The following is an 18,084-nucleotide window of genomic DNA, read 5'->3' as shown; positions in this document are numbered from 1 at the left end:
ATGCTGAAAGCTTATTTTTTTCTAAAAACCGCCCTTTCTTGTGAGGTGCGAATACGCCCTAAGGCCATCGATATGTGCTTTATAAGGGCTAACAAAACAGTTCATATGCTAATTATATGCATGCTAATAAACAACCAGTTAATACTGAGAATTGATCCTTAAAATAAAGTGCCACCTAAAGGGTTTTCTCTCTCTTTACAGCAACTTGTGTTCAACTCGGTTACAAATTGTCTGGGCCCTCGGAAGTTTCTGCACAGTGGAAAACTCTACAAAGCCAAAAGCAACAAGGAGCTTTACGGCTTCCTGTTTAACGATTTCCTGCTCCTCACGCAGATCATCAAACCCCTGGGCTCGTCTGGAACTGACAAAGTCTTCAGTGCGAAATCCCACCTGCAGTATCGCATGTACAAAACGGTGAGACATTCTTAGAAAACTTGTGTATCTGCAGTCAGTATTTGACCTCACGCGGGAGACACTACAGGCAAAAACCCTTTTATTTTATTCACCTGTCAGATTCAAGATTTGGGGCTTTTTGGTTTTTCATGAAAAGCATTTTCAGACTAGTGGAAAGAAAACATCCAAAAGACACTTTTAGGTGTTTATTTGATGGCACTTTCTCTGTTTGTGTACAATTAAAATGCTTATTTTCAAAGGCCATTTTCTCAAAATGAGTTTTTTCTCCTATGCTGAGCCATATGCCTCCACTTCAGTAGTACTTACACTCACCAAACGTTAACTTTTTATTCTTGCCCATATCCCATATAGGTTTTACAGAGGGATTTGTTAATATATAATTTGCTTAATAATATACAACATTTAATTCCCCAAAAAACTGTCAAAATGTATGAAAACTTTTGACTCTTTCAAAAATAAAGAATTTTGAAGCTGGCTTCATCCAGTGTTGACATTTTTGTTCTTGAAATGTGTGCAAATTAGCACATATTTCATTAAATAATGCCTCGTTAATATTTTAGAAAACTTATAACACAAAAAAATGTTTGCAATTATCAATGCAATCAATCAACTAGGCAAGGAAGGTGATAACTATTGGTTAATTTTTTGTACTCTATTGACCTGCAGTGTCTCGCCTCAAATATAATATTTATTCTTTGACCTTTAACCTGACTCGTCGACCTCTGCAGCCCATCTTTCTCAATGAGGTGCTGGTGAAGCTCCCCACTGATCCTTCCGGCGATGAACCCATATTCCACATATCTCACATCGACAGAGTCTACACCATACGGGCTGAGAGCATCAACGAGAGGTAATTATTTGCTTGTTATAAAGATCTGTACCTATTAACCTACCGCGCGCATGCTCGGATATAATTACCTTGACAGTTGTCTCATAATACTCTTGCCGATGTTCTTGTCCAGGACGGCTTGGGTGCAGAAGATCAAAGCCGCTTCTGAGCTCTTCATTGAAACGGAGAAGAAGAAGAGAGAGAAAGCCTACTTGGGTTTGTCTCACGTCTTTCCTTATAAAGCCCTCGCTGATTTAATAAAGCCAGGAATGCTCTGAGTGTTTGCTAAGCGCTGGTTTTGTGTTTCTGTTATGTTTGCAGTGAGGTCTCAGAGGGCCACTGGTATCGGGCGGCTAATGGTGAACATTGTTGAAGGCATTGAGCTGAAGCCCTGCCGCTCGAATGGTAAAGAATGAATACCGCTTAATGAAATTTAAGAGGTTATAAGCATTTTAGCGCTATTGATCGTATGGTAAATGCCCATTGCGTGCGTTTCTGTGCGCAGGGAAGAGTAACCCGTACTGTGAGGTGACGATGGGCTCTCAGTGTCACGTCACTAAGACGCTGCAGGACACTCTCAACCCGAAATGGAACTCAAACTGCCAGTTCTTCATCAAAGACCTGGAGCAGGACGTGCTGTGTGTCACTGTGTTTGAGAGGGATCAGTTCTCCCCGGACGGTCAGAATACACATCCACTTACTCTCTAACTTGTGTACAGTGTGTATGCGCTCACATATAGCCAGATCTATACACACTAGCCATTAAGGAGTTTTGGATCAGTAAGCTTGTTTTTAAAAAAAGTCTTATCGTCAAGGCTGCATTTATTTTAATTTCTGTGGTGGCAAAGCTAAGTTTTCACCGATGTTTTTTTTTTTTTAAATGTCTTATCATCGGGGTTGCATTGATTTGATTAAAAAATATGATACACTTGTTGAGTGTAAGAGACTTTTTTCGAAACGCACTGGTAAAAATGGTACAAACTGTTGAACGGCATTTTGTTATTGTAACCACAGGAAGTTGTTCTTTCTCTCTCTTCGTCTCTGTAGATTTCTTGGGCAGGACGGAGATTCGGCTGGCCGACATCAAGAAGGACCAGGGCTCTAAGGGACCCATCACCAAGCGTCTGCTTTTACACGAAGTCCCTACGGGAGAGATTGTGGTGCGACTGGACCTTCAGCTCTTTGACGAACCCTGACCCACGTCGTTTGATCCGACCCCCCCTATCCGCTACCCCTCCATGGTGAAAGCCCACCAGCCTAACGTGACAGTCCCACTCCACCCAGCATCATGAATCCCAGAGTGTGAATGTGTGAGTCTACAAAATGCTGTAACGGTCTCAATCAGTGATCCCCGTTGGATTTTTATCGTTCCTCGACACCTTTTGAAGACGAGCCAAGTGTGTGAGTGTAAAATGAAGGATGTACTGTAGAGGGAACCTTTCTCGAAGTTCTCTAATGATGTGAAGGATGTCTCAGGATGCTGTGTAAGTCTTAAAGAGTCAAACGGTGGTTGTGTTTAACACTCCTAATGACCCGGGAACAGTAGTGCCATTTGAAACAACGTTCTTGTAGGTTTTCGTTTAGAACACACAGAATCATTCTAAAATGATGACACGTTCCAGATGATGTGCCATTCCGGGTGAATCTCATGAAACCTTATTTGCATAATTTAAAAGATATGTATAATTCTTATAACTGTAATGCGAGGGGGGGGGGAAAGCTAATATATTATTAAATTGTTACATATTTATACACGATGGAAATATTTGTTGTACTGCTTTTAATTTATGCAGGTTTTCTTTTTAAAAAAAATCGTTGTAATAAAAAAAAATGACTCTATTGCAGTAATGAGAGTCATAAAATATGACGGTCCTGATAGGTCGTATTTAAATGCAAAATACTAGTATTTTGGTGTGACCTGGACATGTTTTTGTGAGATTCACCTTGATAGTTTTACTGGCTGTTTAACGTTTTATTCCATAATTACAGTCATTAACACTAAAAACTAAAACCAGGATTTGCTGGCAAACCTCTATAGTGTCAACCGACTCGTTTATTTGTTTTCTGTTTTTACTGAAAGATATTCGGCGACCGTTCAACAACTGAATGTAGTCGAGATGTTTTTTTTTTTTTTTTTTTGAGGGTTCATTAAATGTGAGCATGTTCAGGGAAATTTTCAGCAAGTCTCGAAAAGATGCGGCCACAAATGCTCCATGTAAAGACTCTTGATATAAACGAAATTAATTATGGTGAGGGACATTGTTATATTTGTTTTTCAGCATCTTTTGTTACGTGGGTTTTGTTTTATTTTATTTTTTTTGTTCTTGAGAATGGGACACGTCTCGGAGGCCAGCTGAAATATCATAGCAGCTTTTCAAAGGTGATCAGAAGCATTTCCAAGCCAAACAAATTTAACTAAATAATTAATTTACAAGAAAAAAAAACACATTTGTCCCAAAAAAGGACGTTCCCTGATGTTTTTAGTTTTAATTGTGGTACATCACAAAGTAAAACTATTTTATATATATATATATATATATATATATATATATATATATATATATATATATATATATAGTGCTATATTTAAGTTTGCGTCACTAATAAGTTCAGTTTGTTTTTGATTTATGTATTTTTTTTAATTGTTGTGCTGTTGTTAGGCATTAGTGATCAACACTGTAGTCATGTCATATTTGTAAAAAAAAAGTTCATATTTTGTAACTGTTCTTATTTGCTTTTTTGTTGTTTATTTTCAGAAAAATAGCAGGACTGTTTGTAGCGTTAAAGGGTTTGGCAAGTAGAAACGATGTTGAAACGATGCACCAGTGAGCAAAAGGGATCGATCTTCACCGGTATCTGCTGCAAATGTGTCCAGTTCTTCAGATATGTCATAGTAAAAGCCCACTGTTTTTTCACGGATGATGAAATGTTTTAGAATTCGCGTCTGTCTTATTATTTTGCCCTCGGTTATCGCACTACTGAACCTGAGAAAGGTGCCATTTTCTTTTGGACTGTAGCGGGGGATCGGTTTTGTTCATTTGTGTGTTTTCCTGTCTTAGATGCAATACACACATTAATATTCCACTGCTGTGCTAGTGAGATGCCAGAGTGATCAAGGAAAACAGCTATTGTGGGGCCAGCAAGTTATTCCACTTGGTTTTTCTATGTGTGTGTGTGTGTGTGTGTGTGTGTGCGCCTATATAAGAGAAAGAGTGATTCTTAGTGCTTCGAATGCTTTCTGCTGGGTCACTTTCCCCAAACCTCATCTCAAAGAATATTCCAGACAATGCAAGGGGTCTTTCCTTTCCTCCTCTCTTCCTCTCCTTCCCTCTCCTCTCATCACGCACACTGTACATTTCAGACCAGAAGACTTGCCCGTACCTCCATTAGTTTTTTAATGAGCAAAGCCCCATTGACTGAACAGTAATATATGTGTCTATGTTTAAAACTTTGAATGGAGTATAATATATTACAAACCGAGAAGTAAATATGTTGATGACAGCGTATTGTTATCAATGTAGAAGCAGTGTGTTGTCTTAATGTTGCAAATAAAACTCAGTTGGACCAAGATCTGCTATTGTTTACTCGTTGCATGCAGTTCGTTTTGCTGATCAAACCAATCTTTCATGACACGGTTTATTAAGACATCTGAATCTTTTGTAAGGGCTGTTTTTTGTGAGAAATGAGATCACAGAGAACGACGCGCTACGGACGGCGTGCTTCTCAGGAGGCGTGTCGGTGTGATTACGCAACGTCTTTAAGCTTCACGGAACACTTTTTTTAAACTAATTATCCTTGTGTATGTTTTTGTACAGTAATCCTGCTTTTATCGTCTGTATAGGCGTTATTTAATGTAAACGAGAGTCCATTTGAACGCCTATTGAACGGAACGTCCTGCGTTGCGATGGACAAGCGGCGTCTGTGAGAAACACGCGGCCGACGAGACGAAAGAGAGCAACACTGAGGGTAAAAACACCGTGGATTACCACAAGGCCTGAAACGCTGTCCCGTGTGTCGCGTACGAATGTTGCTTCTCGCTGTTGGTGAGAGTAAACTCGAGTATTTTGTTCTGCTCGAGCCCTGTCCTCCTCGAGTAGCCTGACTGTGTTTACTCCTCCACCGTAAAGCCGTCGACTTCTTTGGGATGTTTGCGATCATGTCCTTCCAGAGAATTCGGCCACTGAGGGTTTTGAAGGTACATGCTCGCGACTGTCACTCAAACTGAAAGCTAATTCAATAAAATTCTATTCTATCACGCTTTCCTGGACTTGTTCGCCCCCATAACGTTACTTCTTTTAAAATTAGTGTGTGTGTATATATATAGTGTGTGCATGTGTGTGTGTGTGTGTATATATATATATATATATATATATATATATATATATATATATATATATATATATATATATATATATAGGATTACAACCATCATTTTGATATGTGGCCAGTAAATTAGTAATAAGACGTACATTATTTTAGTACTTTATTTAAAAAATAATAATTGTCCAAAAGTCTCAAATTCATGGAAAGTGAATTTAATTTATTACAAGAAAATGTACAGCTTTGCCCAGTTCTTTAAAAAAATGTCTCGTTCAGATGTCGGCTGATGTAAAAATGGCAGGGTAGTATTGACTGAAGTAGCTGTGAATTTAAATTAAATGACTTTGTGTGTCTTTAATTCAGCTCCTTTGGTTGGGTAGTTGGAGTCAGTGGAACGTGACACCACTCTGCACCAAAGCCAATAATGTCAAGAAGCCTGTCAGATATACAAGTATAAGTAAGTTATGATTTTTATTGCACTGTATTGACTTTTTGTTGAGTGGTGTCTTGTTGTAGGAATATTAAGGCACCTCTTTAAAATGAAGGTTCTTTATTGGCATCATCTATGATTCCATGTAGAACCTTCAACATCCATAGAACTTTTCCGTTCCACAAAATGTTCTTAAGATTATTAAAATGTTGCTCATGAGTGAACGTTTCTTTGGGAAACCGAAACTGTTGCAGCATGGCAAAATCTCCTTTATGGGAAGCTTGGTTTTTTTACGTGTTGACTTGGTTTGTGCACAAAATTTATAAGGGCTTATTCTGCATTACTCCTCAGCAAGTTATTGGAGCGATTTTGCTTCTTGTTAGATGCATTAATATATTGTTGTCTTTACCCTAGAGAAAGCAAAACCAAAAACTATAATCGATATTGCCAAATTACTGCAGCAAAAGGCCAAGGAGACCAAAGAGAAGAAACAATCCGTGATCACTGCCTCTGCATTGAAATCTGCTAGTCCAACCGAACCCACTACACCAAATAAACTCAAGGACCAGAGTAATGCCGAAGAGATAATTTCAAATGCAAAAGTTCAAATATCTACGAGCACCGTTCCAAAAAAAGATGCTGTGGAGAGTTATACGGCAGGTCTGCATAATAAAGCGCATGCTGAAATGTTGAGTACTAAATATGCAGCATCCCAAGCCGTTGAGTCGGCAGAATCACCCACAATTAATGCTGCTTCAGCTCAAGAAGAGATGACTACAGATATCAGTCAAGCTTCTGAGCTGTCTTCAACAAACCCCTCAGAAGTCATTCCCTCTTCCGAGGATGTTGCTTCTGCAGGAGAATCTAGTGATGGGACAGTTTACATGCCTGAGGTTTTAATTTCCAAAGTGACGGCAACCCCTGCCCGCGAAAAAGGTCACCCGCGGGAGTCTTTTGATCTTTTAGAAGCGGTTGCAGGAATCGGTGCCTCAGCTTTGGTAAACGTTGCACAATCACAAGGCTCCTCACAGCCTCAATCCACTCGATTTCAAGACTTTCTAGCTCCCGCTGGGGAACCATCTTCTGGCCAGGAGATCATCACTCGGGCACTCGAGTCTTCTACAGATGGCACAGCTAACTCCATACTAGCTATTTCCAGCTCTGAAGCTGTGGCTGTCGCTTCGGGTGGAGATCCAACCCTTCGAGAAGTTTGTCATGAAGAAGCCCCTAGCATCGTCTCTTCACCTCAATCGACTGAGCGTCTTCCTGTTGTTGAGACCGCGTCGGCTTCTCTAAGTCGAGCTGTAGATGCTATGTCAGGCTGTCTGGTGTCTGGTGATGTTCGAAGATCTGTCAGCCTACCGGATCCAATTCTGGTGCACACTGAGGGTTTAGAGGAAGAGGATCAGACGGAGGCAGCTGAAGAGTTAACTGAGGGTACGTGTCACGCTTCCTGCATTCAATATCTACAGAAATCTTACAAAAATAAGAATATTTTGTTGTTGTTTATGCACCCTCCCTATTTTCTGTTGACAGCTCTTTGTGGGGAAATGACATCAAGATATTGCAAATGTATTTTAAAGTTAAAATTCACAAATTCATGCAATTCATTTTTGGAATGAATTTACTTGCAGAATTGCTTCGCATTCAATTTTTATTTAATGCTACGAATTCATTTTTAAATCTTTCATTTTCGTTTATATCATACATGCCTATCATACATGTGTACTATTTTTGGCGATTCTCGTTTAATGTTCATTACATAGTTTAGAACTAGAATTCTTCCGTATTCTGTTTTTACTCAGTTGTCTATCCTACAATGAACAAAAAGACATACGCACAAACATAAATGCAAAGGGATTTCAGTCTCTGAATTCAGGAACTCACCTGCTGTAACAACGAAGGGAAAGTTTATGTGTTTAGGGCTTCTGTAAACACACTGATGCCAGCACGGTTTGCTTTTGTGGGTTTCTTTTGAGCTTTTCTTATCTTGACCACAAGAGGGTGGACCGATGCCTGTCTCTTGACATCCTTTATAATGGGATTTTTTTGCTTGTTTGCTTTTCATAAAGAAAATACTTTCATTGTGATGAGCTGAGGCGTGCCTATTAATACATTTCATTTAAACACACAGTGTGCACAGAGAATTATCATCTTAATTTTATCATCAAAGCTCTTACAATAAAAGCATTGCGGCTAATAGTGACATTTTAGAATTACTGCATATTTATGCGTGGCAACTAACAGGATTTCTCTCAACATCCACAGCACAACTGGATCCAGTACAGAAACTCTTTCTCGACAAGATAAGGGAATACTCCACAAAGAGCCAGTATATACTACATGAATCAAATAACATTGAAACATTCCACGCATTCCAATATATATCAAACTTCTCGCATATTTTATTTATATTGTCCTTAGAGCCTCTGGTGGCCCTGTAGACGCTGGACCAGAATATGAGAAAACTTTTAGTGAAGAGCTAAACAAACTCCAGAGACTTTATGGGAGTGGAGGCTTAACTGAGTTCCCAGAATTTAAGTTCTCTGGTGAGTGTATATTTTTGCCTTCGCGCGCTTATGAAAGTTCAGATTGACTTTCTTTTTTTTTTTTTTTTTTTTTTTTTTTTCAGAGCCTGAACTGGATGAAAGCAGCTCAAAATGAAAACCACCCAGAAGAATGGCATTTGTGATACCAATGTACCGGTTTATAAATAGCTAAATTATTTAGCGCAAACAAAAAAAAGGGACGGCACGAATAAATAAAGCGCTTATAAGTTAACATTTTCAAGCAGTGCTGTGTTTATTCTCTTTTATTCAACGCTCCAAATGACCACTTAAAACCTGTTTTTTTAATAAAACGCACGCAAGTCTCAGGGGGCGAGCGCTTTTTCTCTATACCGTAATGTCTCCTCCCACCTCATAAATATTCATGAGCAAAGTTGCCTGCGTGCCGTTACGCTGTGACGACATGGAAGAGCAGCGGGTCCCGATTGCTGCAGCCGCTTGTCATTGTGACGAAGATTGGCACTAAGGTAAGCTGTCACTCAAAATCTTCTTTTCCGACTCCCTATCAATCAAGCGATCTGGGCCGCGCGGTAAAAACGCACTCGGCGCTTCCGTGGGAGGCGCGCGGTCTGGATGGTTTTGGGCAGAAATCGGATGTTTGGACGGCGGTTTCGGGGGAGATTTTCTGGCTCGGCTCATAGTCGAGGCCCAGCTCTTTTTTTTTTTTATGATCTTTTGTAGAAGTGCGAATGGCGGCGGTGCTGGTGGGGAGGGATAGCCCGATGTCCCTTAGATTGATTGATAGGCGATTATGGGCAGGCTTTTTATTGTATTTAAAGAGACAGGGACGGTGTTTTTAATAAGTGGGCGAGAAGTCGAGGCGGCTTGTGTTTTTGCCGTCATGACGTAGGTCATGCAGTAGAACCGCGTATTAATTGCGCGAGCGGCTCGCGCGGGCGTCCGGCGTTTCGGGTGAAACGCCGAATGGATGTGAACGGGTTTGAACGGAGACTCCGTGCAAACATGGCGCCTACAGTAATAGAGGGGATGAGATACAGTCATCTGTGGCTGAAGGAAGAAACAGACCACGGCGGAGATATAAAACCGCATTACGAGAAAATAGCGGTACCGAGAACGAGGCGAATCCACAATTATGCGCTTAAATGTAGATATAGCGCCAGCTTTTTCAAAGCCATGTCGAGGCGAATCGCTCGTTGGAAGTCGTGCGATATTTAGCAATGTTACTATTTATATCGCGAATTCGTATTCGCAGAGGGCACTGCAGATGTTTATCCCGTGTGAGATTAATATAAATTGGTGTAACGCTTCCGACGCGTCGTTTTCTCACTTTGTGTGTGTGTGTTAAGTGCAAAGTTTTGACCGACGGCGGCGCGCTCAGAAGAAAATGTTTTTAAACCATGCAGGTATTTATAGAGCGAGGTGATTCATTACATGCACAATGCTGATGTTTATGTGAAACGAAGTGCGGAATAAAACGGTTTCAAAACCATCTGAGTGTACTATATTGATTTAACACAAACTGAAAACAAAATATTAATTTTTCAGTTAGGTAAGGTTGATATTATCTGCGTACGGTTATACGCTGGTTATAACGTCCAAATGCAAAAAAAAAAAAAAAAAGTAGTTTCGACAAGTGGTTTTAATTATTGATTAATTGCCTTGACCTGTATTATATACAAGGAATGTAAAGACTTAAGGACATAAAGGACATTTTCTTGGTGTGCTGTAAAATTTTCCTCAATAATGGTAAGTTAAAAGTGAAAAAGTTTAACATTTTTAAGGTAAAGAGGAAAGTGAAGAGAGTTTATGAAGTTTAACACACACCTACATGCGTACACACACACATTTATATAAAGTGTTGTTATTCATACGCCTGCTAAATATATATATATATATATATATATATATATATATATATATATATAAATATAAATGTATGTATGTGTGTATATATATATATATATACATATATATATATATATATATACACACACACATTTATATATATATATATGTATGTGTGTGTGTATGTATATATATGTATGTGTGTGTGTGTGTGTGTGTGTGTGTGTATATATATATATATATATATATATATATATATATATATATATATATACACATACATATACACACACACACTATGGCCCTATGGTGTGCCTGAAAAATGTAAAAAAAAATATATGTGTATGTGTATACACAAAGTTATATATTTCTTATTATATTCAAATAGATACATTCCTTTTTCTGCTAAAGAGTTGCAGCTGTTTTGCAGGTTTCCCATAAATCTCTCTTTGTTGTTACTGTGTCAGTTTGGTGGAGCTGAAGATCAGCTTTATAGAATGCCCAAGCGTTGTCCACAGCAACAGTAACTATGATGACATCCCCATCGGTGTCCATGGAGGATTACCAAGAGGCTGAGCAGGTTTGTGTTGCCAAAGATCTCTTCATACAGCCAGCGGAGCGCTGTTTTTGATTAGCGTGAGTGTGTTTAATTGCCATTTTTATAATCCTTCTAATCATTTTCATATTGCACAAAAAATCCAATAAACACTTTATTAACTAAAAGCATGACATCTCAGATTGATGTCTTGTGAATTCTTGGAATTTCGATCTCTGCGGCATCGGATGTAGAGATAGAGAGACTCGAGACTAACCCGAGATTTTCCAGCAGTCGTGAAATATTTTTAACATTTCCCCCTTTTCAATCAACACTATTGTTGCGCTCCGTCACATGCACTCAATCATGTGGGCCTGTCCCAACTATAAAGTACGACGGAAAAAAAAAATGCAAATTAGAAAAGAAACCAAAAAAACAATGGGTGCTTAGTTTACTGTATATAGTTGAATGCCATCATAGAGCGTTCTGCATCTGCATATCATGCATGTTGAGGCGCTCGGTGTGCTGGCATGTCTTAACTTGCACTGTTTTTCTGCTAAATAGTCTGAAACTAATGTGAAAAACCGCTGTTAAATCCGTGAAAGCTGACAGAAAAAGAGGACTGAGAGAGAAGCCTCTTTGTAAAAAAAAAAAAAAAAAAAAAAAAAAAAGAGGTTTTGTTACATGCTTTGAAACCCCATGTCAGCCCTGAGGGTCTGTGACTGAGAGGCTGTGTTTCTCAGAGCGGCCCACACACGGACGTTACCGCCCGCAGACATGCCAGCTGACACGGCTAACTTCCACATACCTCACACATCTCCCTTCTCTGCCCCGTTCAGATGCAAGTGGGAGAGCAGACGGCGGGACAAGTGGAGGAGAGGTTGGAGGAAGAGGAGGAGGAGGAGAGAGAGGAAGAGGAGAGCGGCTCGGCTCCGTCCGAGCCACAAACTCCCATGGAGGTCTACAAGACGGCCATTTACAGGTAAGTTCTCGCGAGGCGTTTCTGGAAAAGCTCGGCTGGCCGCGCGTTTGATGCTCGATTGTTGTGTTTGTTGGCTGTCAGACACCCCTTGTTCCCTCTGCTGGCGCTGCTCTTCGAGAAATGCGAGCAATCCACTCAGAGCTCGGAGTGCGTGACCTCGGCCAGCTTCGATGTGGATATCGAGAACTTCGTGCGGAACCAGGAGAAAGAAGGCAAGGCTTTCTTCAGCGAGGACCCCGATTTGGACAATCTGGTAAGGTTTAGACGTCTACATTAGTCTTAAAAGAATACTGCTAAAATAAAATAAAAAAAAATCTTTAGAAATGAATGCTGACCAATGCTGCATTTTTGATCGAATTACGCAATCTAATTAACCTTTTTCTATTTTAATATATTAAAATGTTTCGGAATTATTACTCCGGTCTTCAGTGTTGCATGATGTTTTAGAAAACATACTAATAAACTTTCCTACTCAAGAAACAGTTATTATTATTATTATTATACATGTTCAAAACTGTCGCTAATCAATATTTTTATATTCATGATGCATTTTTTACAGAATTCTTTGATGACTAGTATTACTGTCTATTTAAAAACAGATCTACTTTTAACAAAAAAGAAAAAGTCTGGTGAATTTAATTATTTCAGAAATAAAATAATCTTACCGACCCCAAACCTTTGTATAGCAGTGTATGTTTAACACAAAGATTTGTTTAATATAAAAACTTTGGGGGTAAATCATTTTTTAAAATCATTTTTGTCATTTAATTAATCACAATTTATTAGGAAAAGGAATGTTTTATAAATGTATCATGCATAACATTATAAATATTTACTGTCACCTTTGTTTAATATAATGCCTTATTGCTAAATACAACTCTTAATTTGAAAAAAATAATGATTTGACCCCCAGCAGTATTCATTCAGCAATGCACAAGTTAATATGAAATATTTAATCAGCATCAGTTAAAGTGGATATTTAATTGTGCTTATTTTTACATTTTGATTAACAATGCCATCATCTAATACTCACATTTAAAAACGCTAATAATTTAATAACGCTCTAATGTAATCTTTAAAAAAAACGATTGGGCTGGATTCAGGGTTCATTTCAGACCTCTTCTGATGACTCTGCTGTGCTTTGTCACCGACCTCAGATGGTGAAGGCCATCCAGGTGTTACGGATTCACCTGCTAGAGCTGGAGAAGGTCAATGACCTGTGTAAAGATTTCTGCAGCCGCTACATCGCCTGCCTCAAGACCAAGATGAACAGCGAGACGCTGCTCAGCGGAGAGCCAGGAAGCCCCTACTCCCCGACACAGACACAGGTACGCTCTAAAACTCCCTAGAAATCTGTCTCCGCCTCCGCTCAGGGAATAACCGTTCCGCAGATGTTCTCCTCACAGCCGCCGAGCTCCTTCTCTGGAGCCATGAGTCCCCAAGGTATCGTAGTGCCAGCGTCCGCTTTACAGCAAGGCAACGTTACCGTCACAGCTGTAAACCCCACACAGGTGGTAACAGGTTTGTGGACCGTTTCACTCCTGCTTTCTGATTGGGTTTGCTTGCTCGTTGTCTCGTTGCCCTCGTTTATTGACCGCGTGAGAGTGTTTGTTTTAACCCAGGTGGTACGGTGTATCAGCCTGTTACAGTCGTCACTCCACAGGGGCAGGTGGTCACACAGACGCTGTCGCCCGGAACGATACGCATCCAGAACTCACAGGTGAGACAGGTGTCAGCAAACACGCTCGTTTCACGCGGCATTCTGAGCTTTTCTGATGTGCTGCTGAATAGTTGAATCAGCACATCTTCATATAATCTACTACAATGAATGGCATTAGCGCACACACACACACACACACTCCTGACAGACGCGTCTGCATTTCCCACAGCTTCAGCTGCAGCTGAACCAGGATCTAAACTTTTTCAGTCAGGAGGACAATTCATCTAAGGCCAAGAGAGGCATCCTGCCCAAACACGCCACCAATGTCATGCGTTCTTGGCTCTTCCAGCACATCGGTGTAAGTTTTTCCTGTCCTTCACTGTTTTATAGTGTTCACAGAAAGAGTGACTCACAAGTGATTTTTCACTATTCGTACCAAGTCTCAGAGCCCTGTTATTCTTTTAAAGTGCCCCCATTATGGGTTATGAAAGGTTCATATTATGGTTTTAGGATTTCCCAGCAAAAGGTTGGCATGCATGCAAGCTGAAAAAACACTTTCATTGTCTTATAATATGCTTTTGTTTTTGCCTGATAAAGCAGGAGTTATAAAATAATAATTGCTGTATTTTATAATTAATAATGATAACAGTAAATTACAAAAATGTTCTTAAGTAGGCAATGAATGTACATTCAATACAATACAAAATTCATCATTACAAAAATCATTACTCCAGTCTTCAGCGTCACATGATCCTTCAGGAATCATGCTGATTTGCTGCCCAAGAAACATTACATAGTTATTTTTTTTTGAAGAATAAAGTAAAAAAAAAAACACCAAGGCATTTATTTGAAAAAAAAAAAAAAAAAAAAAAAAACAATGTAAAAGGCTTAATTGTAACTTTTAGTCATTAGTCAGAAAACTAAAAAAAATGACATCAAACCCCAATTACTGTCTTTTGTCCATATTAAATAAAGCAAAAAAAAAACAAGATTTTTAAATGTAAAAATATTTGTTCTTTGTAGATTAAAATTTATTTAATATCGTCATTTAACTGAAAACTACTTCAGTTGTAGTGCTGCTAATTTAATCTGTTGAAATATAATCAAAAGTTGTTATCGGACCACAGAGCCGCTCTGATAGTTCTGACAGCTTGAATTCATGTATAGATGGATTCATGTATAGGGGCTCGTGAAACAGACACACATGTACATTTACGCTCTCACAAATACCAGCTGCTCATGTGACTAGGCGTCTGGGGAGAGCGCCGAAGAGCCCGGCGGGTGGCTTTTCTGTCGGGCGTTTGTTTAGACGGGCGGCCCACAGAGACCCGTTGTTCTAATGAAGCAGAGAAAGGCAAAGTTAACATGTAGAGATCCCGAAGATAGAGACACTAACCGACAGCGAATTATTTCCGTCCCCCGTCAGCACCCTTACCCTACAGAAGACGAGAAGAAACAGATCGCCCTGCAGACCAACCTCACCCTGCTGCAGGTCAACAACTGGTGAGTTAGCAGACGTTGATGCAAACAGTACATGTGTAGTCTGGATGGCCTCTGACTGACTCGACGTCTTCAGGTTTATTAACGCACGCCGGCGGATCCTTCAGCCCATGCTGGACGCCAGCTCCTCGGACACACCCAAGAGCAAGAAGAAGACGCCCCAAACACGACCTCTGCAGCGCTTCTGGCCCAACTCCCTCGCCTCCTCTGTGTCCCAGCAACAGGTCACCATGGAAGACGGTACGGCCCGTGAGACGTCATGGAGGAAGTTACACAGAATACGAGTTTAGGTTGAGGAGCAGTGGTACATTGGTACAGTGGTACAACTACTTACGGATTAACTAATAATTCAATTAGTAGTTGTGACAATGATAAATAATTCAATTAGTAATGCTGCTTTAGTAAAACCATTTAATTGAATATAAATACATACATAAATATTTATTGATACATTGTGTATGGATTAATAATTAATGGCTTTAGTAGTTATCCTTAATTTAATCAATTTAAAAAATATATTCATTTATTTATTTTAAATTGTAATGCTGCTACAAGATTTAATTAACATCCAGATCTGCCACTAGACTAAATCTAGTGAAATAAATACATATATATTTATATATATATATATATATATATATATATATATATATATATATATATATAAATATAAATAAACCTTCACATTTTCAAAAAAATAAAGGTGTTCTGACAGGTTTAATGTTGTTTTTGCTTGTTAAAACTGATCAATAATTGAAAATTAAAACAACAATTAATCGAGATTAATCACATTTCTTATATTTTTGTGTGTATATATAAATACCAAATATACACTGTACACACAAAAATATTATGTAAAGGAAAAACTTTTATTTTAGATGCAATTAATCATAATTGTCTGTTGAGACTCACAACCGACTCATGAGACTCGAATAGGTTTTTTGGCGGTATTTGTACCAGTTTCATCATGATTGTAAGCGTTTTGTTTGTCGTACTCAGGCACTACGGTAACAGTCGGTGTGGGCGAGGACGGCCTCCAGACGCTCTCGTCAGATGGAGCTACTCTGGCCATGCAGCAGGTCATGATGGGAGGTCACAGCGAGGAGGATGATGATGACGAAGAGGACGAAGAGGATGAGGACAATGATCCCTCCCACTCCGACATGACCAGGCTGGGCCTGGAGACCAGCGACTCGCTGTAGTAGGACTGAACGACTCACACACACACACACACACACAGTTAACATCGAGAGAGACATTTAAGGCGCATCAGAGCACTAAGAAAGAGACATTCACACAATCACCTCGGCTGACGTGTTGAAGGTCACAGAACATCCTCGAGCTGTCAAACAGCGCGTTTGAAGTACAGAGAAAGGGCTTAAAGCCACACACACACACACACACACACACACACACAGGTCAAAATGAAGACACAAGCACAAGTCTCTCTCACGGCGGAGCGCACGTATCATTTCCGACGCAGTTAGCCGAGTGCACTTTTTGTATGATACTGTAAACTTAAAGAAAGTGTTCAAAGCACATTTTGAAAGAGCTAAAAGGAAGGAAATTTAAAAAGTAAAAAAAATATGGATGCTGGATGATTTGGTTGTACTCATCCTCGTGTTCTGGGATGCTACGACGATGAGATTTCGTCTCTTGCATGCCTGTGTTTGCTTTAATCAGGCACCAGGAAAAAGAAGGAACTATTTTTCTAGTACACTGTCACAAGTGATCGGTGCCAATTTGTTTGTTTTCTCCATTTGTTTGTTTCGCTCTGGTTTGCTATGTTTTGTAAGGAGTATTTATGTATGAAAAAGACAAAAAAACACTTTTAACGTGCTCACCCTGTTTTGGAGGGGATTGTGGTAACTACTTAGTACAAAGTACAAAGAATGGCTATCCGCTAAAGGCATAGACTCTGAAGCCTTACGTTTTTACATTTCTAATGCCACAATGTGAGACGCTCATATTTATGGAAGCTTATTTCCGCTACAGAATAAAAAAATTGTGATAATTGGTAATGGCGGTTATTGTCTCTTAAGATTTGAGGTTATATCTCAGATTTCTTTTTGGTTTTTTGGTCAGAATTGTGAGTTTGTCACAATTAAATCTCACTTTTTTTGTCTTACAATTCTTTTTTTTTTTAGCTTTTAATTCTGAGTTAATATCTCAAATAAAAAAAAATTCCTTGAAATTCTGACTTTATATCTTTAATTCTCCAATTAGTTTATATCTCACAATTCAGACTAATTCAGAATAATTCTGAGGGGAGGAAAAAGCAGAATTGCAAGGGAAAAAAAAATAAGTTAGAATTATGAGAATATAAAATCACAATTTTCTTTTCTAATTCCATAAAATAAGCTTCCATACATATCTGATGTCACTTCCTGTGCAATCGGCATGGATACCGTGTCCAATAATGATACGTTTGCAAGGTTGTGATAATGTTTATGAAACTCAATGCCTGTAATTGTTGTATGAGAAGAAAATGTGCTTTTTAATGATTCTATTGCATAAACTCATAAAGTGAAACAGAGAAGGACGTTAACAAGACTTTGTATTTATGTATAGCTATTTTTTAGCAAAGGGACTCATCGTTGATGTTAAACCCCTTCAGCTCAAACATTTATGACAGATTTTTTTTTTTTATTCTGCATCATTATGGACAGTTCATAGAGTTTTTGCAAGAGACAAATGTTTTCAATATTTAACGATTGATTGCATGTGTTTTCATTTATCGTTGTAAAGAAACATACAATATTATTTTTTGAAACATAATGTATGCTCAATCAATAGAATCTTATCAGTGTAAACCCAATGAGATTGGTACAGTCGAGCTGTTAGTAAACACCTGATGATATATTTCAACAAAAAATAAGCCTCATATAGCATATATATAATATATATATATATATATATATATATATATATATATATATATATATATATATATATATATATATATATGAAATATAAAACATTTTATATATATATATATAATGAAATATAAAACATTATATATATATATATATATATATATA

The 18,084-nt window shown here is 38.7% G+C and overlaps 3 protein-coding genes across 11 annotated transcripts in view; all 3 read left to right on the top strand.

Annotated features, from left to right (window-relative positions):
- Positions 1-4,811, top strand: part of itsn1 (intersectin 1 (SH3 domain protein)) — a 38,584-nt gene extending 33,773 nt beyond the window's left edge. For all 7 annotated transcript variants that reach the window (XM_043236412.1, XM_043236401.1, XM_043236395.1 and 4 more), the window contains 6 exons: positions 202-414; positions 1,143-1,264; positions 1,377-1,459; positions 1,565-1,648; positions 1,749-1,922; positions 2,291-4,811. In XM_043236412.1, coding sequence (XP_043092347.1) covers positions 202-414; positions 1,143-1,264; positions 1,377-1,459; positions 1,565-1,648; positions 1,749-1,922; positions 2,291-2,439 — 825 coding nt within the window. In that variant the 3' untranslated portion in view covers positions 2,440-4,811. The remainder of the gene's footprint in view (positions 1-201; positions 415-1,142; positions 1,265-1,376; positions 1,460-1,564; positions 1,649-1,748; positions 1,923-2,290) is intronic.
- A 139-nt stretch (positions 4,812-4,950) lies between these two features.
- Positions 4,951-8,774, top strand: si:dkey-22n8.3. Of its 2 annotated transcripts, XM_043236475.1 has the most exons (7): positions 4,951-5,286; positions 5,371-5,438; positions 5,927-6,020; positions 6,408-7,430; positions 8,262-8,325; positions 8,418-8,542; positions 8,626-8,774. In XM_043236475.1, the coding sequence occupies exons 1-7, from the start codon at positions 5,268-5,270 to the stop codon at positions 8,655-8,657; spliced, it is 1,425 nt and encodes a 474-aa protein (XP_043092410.1). In that variant the 5' UTR covers positions 4,951-5,267; the 3' UTR covers positions 8,658-8,774. The 2 variants fall into 2 exon arrangements, with proteins under 2 accessions (XP_043092410.1, XP_043092419.1); XM_043236484.1 differs by lacking the exon at positions 5,371-5,438 and having other exon boundaries at positions 5,117-5,209.
- A 155-nt stretch (positions 8,775-8,929) lies between these two features.
- On the top strand, positions 8,930-17,934 carry pknox1.2 (pbx/knotted 1 homeobox 1.2). 2 transcript variants are annotated; one of them, XM_043236511.1, is made up of 11 exons: positions 8,930-9,027; positions 10,834-10,946; positions 11,741-11,883; positions 11,965-12,136; positions 13,041-13,211; positions 13,290-13,404; positions 13,506-13,603; positions 13,773-13,901; positions 14,970-15,046; positions 15,120-15,283; positions 16,043-17,934. In XM_043236511.1, exons 2-11 carry the CDS (start codon positions 10,896-10,898, stop codon positions 16,243-16,245), a joined length of 1,323 nt encoding a protein of 440 aa, XP_043092446.1. In that variant the 5' UTR covers positions 8,930-9,027; positions 10,834-10,895; the 3' UTR covers positions 16,246-17,934. The 2 variants fall into 2 exon arrangements, with proteins under 2 accessions (XP_043092446.1, XP_043092435.1); XM_043236500.1 differs by having other exon boundaries at positions 8,931-9,027; positions 13,275-13,404.
- Positions 17,935-18,084: the final 150 nt, after the last annotated feature.

Source organism: Puntigrus tetrazona, chromosome 1, assembly GCF_018831695.1.
Source record: "Puntigrus tetrazona isolate hp1 chromosome 1, ASM1883169v1, whole genome shotgun sequence".
Classification (NCBI taxonomy): domain Eukaryota; kingdom Metazoa; phylum Chordata; class Actinopteri; order Cypriniformes; family Cyprinidae; genus Puntigrus; species Puntigrus tetrazona.
Note: the sequence above shows the minus strand (reverse complement) of the source record. Positions and strands in the feature narration are given on the sequence as shown.

Bases quoted from the DNA above. Each gene is read 5' to 3' on its own strand.
- si:dkey-22n8.3 (XM_043236475.1), top strand. The intron at 7,431-8,261 runs GTACGTGTCACG...CAACATCCACAG, and splicing joins AGCTGAAGAGTTAACTGAGG to CACAACTGGATCCAGTACAG. The intron at 8,543-8,625 runs GTGAGTGTATAT...TTTTTTTTTCAG, and splicing joins CCCAGAATTTAAGTTCTCTG to AGCCTGAACTGGATGAAAGC.
- pknox1.2 (XM_043236500.1), top strand. From the start codon at position 10,896: ATGATGACATCCCCATCGGTGTCCATGGAGGATTACCAAGAGGCTGAG. The intron at 13,212-13,274 runs GTACGCTCTAAA...ACCGTTCCGCAG, and splicing joins ACTCCCCGACACAGACACAG to ATGTTCTCCTCACAGCCGCC. The intron at 13,604-13,772 runs GTGAGACAGGTG...CATTTCCCACAG, and splicing joins TACGCATCCAGAACTCACAG to CTTCAGCTGCAGCTGAACCA.